Source organism: Plectropomus leopardus, chromosome 17 (assembly GCF_026936395.1).
Source record: "Plectropomus leopardus strain MGB_pleo_1.0 chromosome 17, ASM2693639v1, whole genome shotgun sequence".
In the NCBI taxonomy this organism is placed as follows: Eukaryota; Metazoa; Chordata; class Actinopteri; order Perciformes; family Serranidae; genus Plectropomus; species Plectropomus leopardus.
Genome location: NC_142192.1, coordinates 33,244,157 through 33,255,079, shown reverse-complemented (window position 1 = coordinate 33,255,079; position 10,923 = coordinate 33,244,157). Strand labels below are relative to the sequence as shown.

Genomic DNA, 10,923 nt, shown 5'->3' with positions numbered 1-10,923 from the left:
AGAGGAAGCTGCGTTGCCGTGGCAGCAGCAGGTGCTGAGTCAGCAGGTGTGTCAGGTGAAGACGAGGACGGTGAGGAAGACGAGTCCATCTTCATCTCTTCTTCATGTGAAACTCTGTCTGTCCTCTTCATGTCTTCTGTTTGTCCTCCAGCAGTCTCACCTGCGCACAGGTAACACACACACACACACACACACACACACACACACACACACACACACACACACACACACACACACACACACACACACACACACACACACAGCGCCCTCTGATGGACTCAGGGAAACAACAACAATAATACGTTTTTTACGAGTCAGCGAGTAAATCTGTCTCTCGGTTCTCTGTCCGTCTTTCTGTCCTCAGCAGCGGTTGAGGACGAGTTTGTCTCAGAGCAGAAATCCTCGACGCCGACGGCAGAGCGACCAGGTACAGAGAAAAGTTCACTCCACAATAATTCTGCAAACTTTTTATTTTACTGTTGAGTTTTAGTTGTTTGAAGTCGGTCGTTAACCCTTAAACACCCGAGAGCCTGGAGATGGTTTGTCATTTTAACTTTGTGTTGTTTAATCTGCTGTGAAATGTGAAATTACGTTACGCTCTTTTTAAAAAGTGTAATCATAGCTATAATAATAACTACAATAAGATCAGATATAATAAATGGTAAAACTTACTTAAATAATAAATTAGGAAATAATTATTTAAAATATATATGTAATTTTTTTAAAAATCCAGATGAAATTTTAAAAATCAGAAAAAAATACGAAATACATGCACAAAAAACAAAAATTAAGTATACAAAAAAAAAAAACAAAAACAATAAAAAAAAAAAAATGATAGAAATTTGAATTCAGCAAAACTGAAAAAGAGGAATTATTTCATTAGACTTAAAAAAAAATCTACAAAATAATAGTAGGATAAACTAAAATGTAAATTCAGTAATTGATTTTAATTGAATATAAAATAAAATAATAATAATATAACAGTAAAATAAAATTAATATTTCTTTTTCTTACAAAAAAAATGTTTTAAATATCAGAATCACAGAAATTCTGTGGAAAATAAGTGAAAATAAAAAGTTTGATTACTGGTCATGTTGACCATGTTGACGTACGTCAGACTGAATGTGTGACCTCACTTCCTGTCTGCAGCTCCTCCCGGCAGCCTGGCCTTGACACGACCAACGAAGAAGAAAGTCCTGGTGGCTCCGGCTCTCAGTCTGTCTTTAGGTAATTAAAAAAAAATATATATATATATATATAATTATTATTATTATTATTTTAAGAGTTTGATGTTGTTTTCATAATAATAATAATAATAATATTAATAAACAGATAAATAATAATAAATCATTTTTTAACCCTTCAGGTCGCAGCGAGTCGATGGTCTCAGACGACTTCCCCTCGGTGTTCCTCTCCCCGTCACTCGGGGACGACGATGACACGGGACTCGACTTTGACCTTGACGCCATGGAAACGCCCTCTGACAGCGAATCACTGGCCTTCCCTATCTACGACCTGGACCTGGAAGGTGAGAGGTCAAAGGTCAGTCCACCTGTTTATGCGACCCGTCCCCAGAACACCTTTGATGACATCACAGGGTTGTTTTCCAGACGACCTGCGGCGCCTCGGCGTGGCGTCCCGGCGCCGCAGAGCGCCCGGCTTCAGCCCCAGGTCCAGGTTCCAGTCTGGGGGCGGCTGCGGAGCGGAGGCGGAGCACAGCGAACTGGGAGCTCTGGAGCGGGAGGACATGGTGGACGGGCAGGGCACCAGGTGGCGCTGTTTCTCCACCGGCGTCCCTCCGCAGGAGAGCCGCGTCAACATGAGCGTCCTGGAGCCGTTCCTGCGCGTGCTGTCACACGGAGGTACGAACGCTCGCCTGCTGGTTACGGACGTGTGAGGGTTCAATCACAGACTCTGTCCGCACGCGCAGAAAACTTTGAAAAACGGATATTTTCTCGACTTTTTGGCTCTTTTGTCCACACTGAACAGTTTATGAGTTTTTTTTAATTTTTATTTAAAATTAATTTTCAGTTATTGTTTGTGTGCACAAAGGTTTTTTTAATATTGGAAATATTTTAGATTTATTTTTTATTTTGAGTTAATTTCATTTCAGTTTTTTTTTTTTATTTAGTTCCATTGTTTTTTTTGTCTCTAATTTTGGTTTTTATTTTAAGTTATTTTGAGTTAAGTTTTTAGTTCGTTTTAGTGTGTTTTTTGTCTTCCATTTTGGTTTTTATATTAGTTTAATTTTAGTTATTGTTAGAGGTGCATACATATACTTATTTTTTATTTTCAGTCATTTTTTGAGTTCAGTTATTTTAGTTAGTTTTTATGTTGTTTTTTTTCGTTATTGTTAGAGCTGCATAAACATGTATTTTTATTTTGAGACATACATTTTTTTAAGTTTAGTTTTTTACTTAGTTTTATTTTTTTAGTTTGTCATTTGTCATTCCAGTCCATTTTTTGTTAGATTTGCAGTACAGTTCGGTCCAGGTCGGTCACATGATGCCATGGGACCCAAAAAGACACAAGTCACAAAAATATCTGAAAATGTAGACGGGAGCTCAAACACCTGCTGTACCTTCTCTGTTTTCTCTCAGGTTACTATGGAGACGGTATGAATGACATCATCGTGTTTTCCTCGTGCTACCTGCCGCAGAATAGTCTGGAGAATTACCAGTACGTGATGGACAACCTGTTCAGGTAAAAGCAACCTGATCTGCACAAAACACGCCGACAGCGTCTGTTCCTGCCAGACTGTGGAACGGAAACAATACATTTGTTGTGTTTTTTTCACCTAAAAACAGTGACATCATGACAAAAATCTGGCATTTAAAGGTTAAAATTTTGAAACTTTGTGAATATTTGATACTTTTGATGAGGAGAGATGATGGTAAAACAAAAAAATTATTAGTGAAGTAGAAAATAATGTATGCAGTTTTTTATAGTCAGATTTTGAAAAGTGCAGTTTGAGTGTGTGTGATATTAAAATGGGCTCGAAGGGGTTAAAAGTCACTCCACTGAGGTTTTAGGGGAAATTCACAAAATCTCCCTCAAACAGAAGAGAAAAAACACAGAACGAGCTTCAAAAGAGCAAAGACGGCAGAGTTTGCGTCCGTTAACGTGCATCACGCTGAGGCGCGATCGCAGAGCGTCGGCTGCTCTCAGCTCGTCTTCAGGACTCGCGTCCTCCGTCAGCCTGCAGCGGCCGATCGCCATCGCCTCCAATCAGCGCAGAGGGACTCCGGAGGAAACGAAATGATGAGAAGGAAGGGACGAGGAACTGACACAGACATTCATTCATTTCTTTGTTTAAAGGGAGCGTGCGCCGTTTAAAAGATGAATGTCGCCGTTTGATGCAGATTCCAGCTCAGAGCTGATTCTGCAGGTCACAACAAACACGGCGCAGTGACACGAAGAGGAGGACGCGAGACAAGTGTGGGTTTAAAATGCACAGTTTAGGGCACAGTCCTGCCTGGAAACAGCAAAGTCTGGCTAATAAACCGTCAGTTTAGTGTTCGGTTGATCTGCAGCTCAGCAGGCGTCCGAGGCGTCACACCGTCCTCCGGAGACACTTACAGACAAAGATGTAAAATGGACAAAAGTAACATAATTGTGGTTTTCTTGTGTCGCTCTGTGCGCGTGTGTGTGTGTGTGTGTGTGCGTGCGTGCGTGCGTGCGTGCGTGCGTGCGTGCGTGTGTGTGTGCAGGTACGTGGTGGGGACTCTGGATCTGATGGTTGCAGAAAACTATGTGATGGTGTATCTTTGTGCTGGAGGTCAGAAAGACAAACTGCCGGGAATCAGCTGGCTGAGGGAGTGTTACACCACCATCGACAGGAGGTACACCTGTCTGTCCACCTGTCTGTCCACCTGTCTGTCCACCTGTCTGTGTGTCCATCCGTGTGTCCTCCTCCTGTCAGCTGTTGTTTCAGTCTGTGTCCACTAGGAGGCGTCAAATCGTCACTGTAAAAACACAAATAATCTTTTTTCTCTCCTCAGTTTTTACTGTAAAACTCAAGTTTAAACATTTTACTTTACACCTGTACGGTGTGTGTGTGTGTGTGTGTGTGTGTGTGTGTGTGTGTGTGTGTGTGTGTGTGTGTGTGTCTGTGTGTGTGTGTGTGTGTGTGTGTGTGTGTGTGTGTGTGTGTGTGTGTGTGCGTGCACAGGTTGAGGAAGAACCTGAAGGGTTTCTATGTGGTTCATCCCACCTGGTACATTAAAGCTCTGATCACCATCATCAAACCCTTCATCAGGTCAGCCTCCTCCTCCTCCTCCTCCTCCTCCTCCTCCTCCTCCTCCTCCTCCTCCTGCTCCTCCTCCAATATTAGTAATAAAAATAATAATAACAATAAAAACATAATGTATTCAGTTTTTTTAATACTTAGTTGTAGTAATTGACATAACTGTGAGCTTATATATTTTCCACGTTTTTATATTCCCACATCTGTTTTCATTAATAAATAATAATAACAGCCTGCAGTGATTCTGCCGACGGGGCTGCTGTAACTGTAACAAACCAAACTCACATTTCGTTTTTCATCTTTCCTCCTGGTTATTCATATTGTTTCCTAATTAATAAATGTTTTTTTATTTGTTCTCTTCAGCTCAAAGTTCAGCAGGAAGCTGCAGTTCATCGACAGTCTTCAGGATCTTTCTGACTTCATCCCCACGGAGCACGTGCAGATCCCAGACTGTGTCGCACAGTGAGTGTTTACATCTAAAGTTTACTTAAAATATCCCAAAAAGTTGATCCATTTAAACAACAAAGGAGGAGAAATTTAAAACACACATAAAACACAAACGATCTGAGACTTCTCATTAAAAATATTATATAACAAAAAGAGCCCGAAGTTTCTCTGAACTCTGTCCGGTGCTCTCATGCTCACACGTACAAATCAAACACGTATTCAGTCTTCATGCGACAGAAAACAGCGATTCGAATCATAAAATGATCAAATTATTATGTGATAACTGTGTGTGTGTTGATGCATGTGTCCTAAATGTAGTCCAGATTGTGTATTTGAGTGTAATCAGTGAATTTGCAGCTCAGCTCCTACAATAAGTCTAAAATACACTGTGGAAACTAAATAGTTACATTCAGACTGTTCAGGTCCAAAAATGCTCCATTGAAACCCATTCAAACTGACATTTTTGATCCCACAGCCATCAGAGCAGAAAAACAGGACTTGTATTATTTCTGGGTGTCATTCTGGGCTTTTGACTCTGAATTTGTCATTTTGACTATTTTCCACCTGATGAGGTCATTTTGACCATATTTGGCATATGGAGGAAATACATGCTATTTCCACTAGGTGACCTGTCACAGTCAATGTAGCTGCTGATCACTGACATATCCCAGACTGTCAGCAGCTACACTCACACACTGACATATCCCAGACTGTCAGCAGCTACACTCACACACTGACATATCCCAGACTGTCAGCAGCTACACTCACACACTGAGGAGGAGGAGACTCAACATATATATTTTTTTTCATCTAAAAACATTGTGGCATCATGACAAAAATCTGGCATTTAAAGGGTTAAAATTCTAAAAAAAAAAAAAAAAAAAAATGGATATTTGATATTAATGATTAGGACTGATGTTTAAAAAATAAACTCAACAAAAGCAGAAAATCACATTAATGTATAATATTTTTTAATGTGTGATATCAGTGTGTTTTACATTAAAGCGGAGCCTTTTTTTTTTTTTTTTTTAATTAATTTTTTAGCTGAAATGAAGTCGCTGACGGCGTCTCCTCTCTCTGCAGGTACGACCGCGGTCTGACCAGGTGAGACTGGAAACACCTGCACACGTGTGGTTAACGTGTGGTTCACGTGTGGCGGAGCTTCACGTCTCTCTGCTGCTGCTTCTGTCTTCATCAAGTGTTAAAGATTTCAGACTTTTTCGTTTTTAAAATATCTTTGTAGCTCAGCGAAACATCAGGGTTTGAGTTTGACCTGACGTGCTGCGATGATCAGAGCCGCTGCGTTCGTCTCGGCTGCTGGAGATAAAATCTGTGAGCAGGTTATGAATTATTCTCAGCGCCGGACGGATTTAAGATCGAATATCTTCCCTCTGGGCTTTTTAAAACTGAACAAACTCTGAGGACGAGTGCAGATCTTCACTCTGCAGGTTGTTTTTGTTTCAGATTTAAAAAATGATCTGATTTTGTTTTAGGACACATTTTCATATTTGACCACTTTTTACAGAAAACTTTTTTTCCTGCTTTTTTTTGGTTTGTTTTTTAAGTTAATAACATTTAAAGTGTTTCAAATGTAATTTAATCTTAACTCTTCAAGGGGAAGGTTTTTGAAAACCTGGAGAAGGTTTCCAAAGTCCCACAAAGGCTTTTCTAACCCAGTGAAGGTTCTTCAAATCCAGCAAAGCTTCCTAAAACCTGGAGAAGGTTTGGGAAACCAAGCAAAGGTTTTTGAAACCTGAAAAGGTTCCTAAAACCCCTGCAAAGGTTCTTGAAACCTGATGAAGGTTTTTGAAACCGAGGAAAGATTCCTAAAACCCAACAAGGTTTTTGATACCTGATGAGAGTTTTTGAATCCCAGCCAAGGGTTTTAAAACCTGTCAAAGGTTTTTGAATCCCAGCTAGGGGTTTTGAAACCTGGCAAACCTTTCTTAAACCTGGGGAAGGTTTTAAAAACCTGGCAGCGGTTTTTGAAACCTGGCAAGTTTTCAAACTTGTCTGCTGACTCAGCACTCTCAGGGCTCGCGTCACTTCCTGTCGTAACTGATGAGTTAAAGGTGACAGTTTTGTTTTCGGTGCTGAATAAAATCGTTTGGGTGTTTACTCGTGTTTGAAAGCGTCTGTGTGACCAGACCTCGTCCGATTTCAGATGTGACGTCAGTCTGCAGCCGCTCAGACTCACAGACAATATTTGAGTTTGAGTCTCAGCGAGTTTTTCTGCCCTAACGAGGGCTGCAGGAGCTCTGTGAACACCTTTATTATGTCTGTGTGTGTGTGTGTGTGTGTGTGTGTGTGTGTGTGTGTGAGGAACACTGTGGTCTTTTATAAACAACAGGAAACTGTGTGTGTGTGTGTGTGTGTGTGTGTGTGTGTGTCGGGCCTGTATGTGCGCTGCTCAGGAAATGGAGGCTGACAGGAAGGAAGTGAGGTAGCCACTGAGGAAACTCAATAAACAGGAACACAGACCACAGTGTGTGTGTGTGTGTGTGTGTGTGTGTGTGTGTGTGTGTGTGTGTGTGTGTGTGTGTGTGTGTGTGTCACATGAGTCACATGATGTAAAATGTGCACGGTTTAGGGGCAGGTGTGTGCATGATTGCGTGTGAAAAAGTGTGAAATCATCTCCTCTTGTGTGTGACTTGCTGTTGCTGAGAGGCCGGTGTTACTTTGACATTTAGACATTGATTGGAGCCCAAAAAAAACTGTCTGCGTCGCCACTGACTACCACGCAAAAAAGTGTATATAGTGTTAAATATATAAGGAAATGGATGAGGCCTCAAAAGGTCTTGAGTTATTTACATATAAAGTATACAAACATATATAATTTAACATACAGTTTAAAGGGAAAAAAGAACTTTGGTTTTGAATTCATCTCAAACACCCGACCATAGATTTTGATAACGGACTGGCATTGTCGCGGATGAAACAGCTGATTGTCCCACAGCAGCGCGGTGAGACAAACAGACAAACACAGCTGAGCAGCGCGGATCTTCGGCATGGTGGCTGGCAGCGCGGATCTCCAAAATGGCAGATGGCAGCGAGGATCTCCAACACATTGCAAGCAGCGGATCTCCGGCAGCGCGAATCTCCGACACGGCAGCTGGCAGCATGGATCTTGACAGGCAGCGCGTATCTCAATCCCTGAGTGAAATATTATCATTACAAATGATGAGGCACCAGAAGACAAATATAAGGACTACCACCATAGTCGACGGCGGGATGGGGCTGGATTGGGCCAGAATTAGCCTTAGCCCCACCTTCGCCCTTCATCCAACAACCAGAAAAAGGACCATATCAGCTCCTGTAACTGTCCTCTGTGTTCGCGTGAACTCCTCCGCACCCTGACAGCGGGATGCAGCTGCACACATTAAACTGATCCCAGTTCGGGGGGAGAGTCGCCCCTCAGTCATTAAAAGTCCTGGTTGGTCATAGACGTCAGGTTATCACTGACTCCAGATCAGCGGGAAAGCGCGGCCGCGTCGCGTCACTGACGTCACGCGTGTGCGGCCGCGCCTTCACCAGCTAACATTTCCTGCTCACTGCCGTCATCGCGAGCTAGCAGCTAACCGAAGTCAAGTCGGGAAATTGAAATGTGAAAATAGACCGTGTCATTTTCAGAAAACATGTTGGATAACTTTTCACCCACACCTGAGGAGGACCAGGAAAGGGAGGAGCTTCCTCCACCTGCCGAGTGAGTTTAAATATATTTACATCAATCAAATCAAAGATCGATGGTGTGTGTGTGTGTGTGTGTGTGTGTGTGTGTGTTTGTGTGCGTGTGAGTGTGTGTGTGTGTGGGGGGGGGGTGGCCGTTAAAGTCTCCTTGTTACGCCTCCTTTGCATTCTTACACAGAGCCAAATGGCAGCATCATGTCTGCGGCCTCTTCTCACGCCAAACTAGCGCCGCTCTCTCAGTGTTTTCGGTGTATGAACGTGACGCCATAAGACACCTTCGGTGTCCAATCAGAATGCAGCTGGACTGTGTTACATGTTGACGTTGCTCCTGCGTGAAACACTGACGGACAGCCAGGTATTAACGCTGTCGGTAACCAGGTAATAAAAGGAGCACAGGTGCATTTATAGAGTAAAGGGATTATGTATTTTTGTAGGCTAACAAGAGGTTAGCGTCGCACTGGTTCCCTCGTCAAAAACCTTCTGGGATTTCCGATTATCTCCAAAAATAAGCTCTGTGACGAACATTACTTTACGATACTTTGAGGTTTTGTTCAGCGTGATAATCTTCACAGATTAACTCCCCGTCTGTGTGTTTTAAATTAAATCTCCAAAAGCAAAAAGCTGTTGTTAGACTATGTACCAACGACATCGTGGTCGCACGACCTCAATGTCACCACCCCGAATCGTTCAGCTTCTGATTTGGTTTAGCGCTCAATAACATGTTCTGATTGTTGCTTTGAAAACGTTCTTCCTGTGTTCTCACGTAACATAGTGGGAACGTTTTATAAGAGAACGTTCTCTGATGTGTCGCCTCTCAACATCACCGAAACATCCTCACAACATTTAAACGTTACGTCTTAGTCAGCGTTTAACCTTAGAGGAACATTGTTAGGGTTTGCCAATGTTGTGGGAACGTTCCCTGTTAACTGGGATTGTTGTTGTCCGCTGACTCACACATGGCTGTTTGCACGAAACATAAAGTGCGGCCGTGACGTCGATATTGTCACAGGATCCGCACATCGCCGGTTTACGGGGCACCTGAAGGGGTGGCGTTTTCAAAACATGACACTCTGGAAGCCGGTTTCAGAGTTTTCAGGCCTCCAAACCGCCGTTGTCATGTAAACGAAAGGCCAAACTGCAACAAAAGTTTCATGCAAGATCTGTTGCCATGTAAAGGTCCCTCAGTTAGCTCCTAACTGCTGCTTTTTAAATCTCCCGTGGTCGGTTGCATCACGCCGTCAAAACGTCTCACCCGTCCTGTTGGCTCTTTCACACACGTCCTTTTGGCGTTGTCACTACCTGCCAGCACGAATCCAACATTTACCTTTTACACAGAACAGAGAGCGGCTACGATCTATGTTAGAGACTCATTTACTGTAGGACACACACACGCGCACACACACACACACACACACACACACACACACACACACACAGTTCGTTAAGGTGTTTATCTGATTTACATCAGTAACTCCAATGAATCCACCAAAACTGAAACCAAACTTACCCCAAACCCCAAACTACTCCATGAACTCATTTTCCATGATCAGATTACACACACACACACACACACACACGCATACACATACACATACACACACACACACACACACTATACAAACTCAGTTTATAACAAGCCACCAGCGACCACATCTTTAATTTTTCTACTTGTGTTGTTTCCGCCTCCTCAGTGCAGGACTGGGGTTTCCATGGCGACACACACACACACACACACACACACACACACACACACACCATTATTACAGCTCTGCGGTCTCTGCACAGCTGCTTGTAATAAAACATGTTGAAGTGAAGGAAACAGTTGCTCTGAACATGTGAACATACATGTGGATTCAGACACGCTGACGTCAGTTTGATGGAAGAAAGTTTCAGTTATTTATATATTTGTGTGCATTTCCAACAGTCACACTGAGAAATGCCTTTGCAAGAAAATACACGTTATATACTGGAGAATAAGTTAACAAGATGCATCAATTTATGATGAGAAAAACATTTTCCTGTTATAATACATCACAAAAAGTGCAAAAGTCTATGTAATATAACAGAAACCTGAAAATAAAAGTAACTTCAATAACAAACATGTTACAATAAATAAACAAAGATAAAAATAAAAATGAATCTTGTAAAAAAAAAAAAAATCTGTGTAAAATATAGGGAAAAATTGTCAAAAAAATCTGAAAAATAAAAGGAACTTCATAAAATGAACAAATTAAAGAAATAAATACAAATAATAATTGATCTAGTTACAAAATCTGTTTCAAATGTATGGCAGAAAAAGACAAAGTCAATTTAATATAATAAAAACAGAAATTAATAGATTTAATCAAAATACTAAAACTGTATAAAAACGTCTTTATAAAATGTGATTTTTGATCACAAAAAAAGTCAATCATGCCGTTACAATGCCTGGATTAAAGGGTTAAAAAATGGATTGGAAATGTGGTAAATTCACAAAAAGTCCAAATATCACAAAGTGTTTCCTCTGAAATGTAAAAGCTGCAGAAACAGAGCGAATAAATAAT

At 41.6% G+C, this 10,923-nt stretch overlaps 1 protein-coding gene across 5 annotated transcripts in view; it reads left to right on the top strand.

Moving 5' to 3' along the window:
- Positions 1-6,811, top strand: part of LOC121937750 (BCL2/adenovirus E1B 19 kDa protein-interacting protein 2-like) — an 11,769-nt gene extending 4,958 nt beyond the window's left edge. For 2 of the 5 annotated variants that reach the window (XM_088090828.1, XM_088090827.1), the window contains exons 5-14: positions 1-55; positions 365-427; positions 1,150-1,227; positions 1,367-1,528; positions 1,611-1,862; positions 2,601-2,703; positions 3,711-3,842; positions 4,172-4,258; positions 4,610-4,708; positions 5,777-6,811. The exon at positions 1-55 is cut by the window's left edge and continues 173 nt beyond it. In XM_088090828.1, coding sequence (XP_087946954.1) covers positions 1-55; positions 365-427; positions 1,150-1,227; positions 1,367-1,528; positions 1,611-1,862; positions 2,601-2,703; positions 3,711-3,842; positions 4,172-4,258; positions 4,610-4,708; positions 5,777-5,801 — 1,056 coding nt within the window. In that variant the 3' untranslated portion in view covers positions 5,802-6,811. The remainder of the gene's footprint in view (positions 56-364; positions 428-1,149; positions 1,228-1,366; positions 1,529-1,610; positions 1,863-2,600; positions 2,704-3,710; positions 3,843-4,171; positions 4,259-4,609; positions 4,709-5,776) is intronic. The other 3 variants (XM_088090831.1, XM_088090830.1, XM_088090829.1) reach the window with 3 other exon arrangements.
- Positions 6,812-10,923: the final 4,112 nt, after the last annotated feature.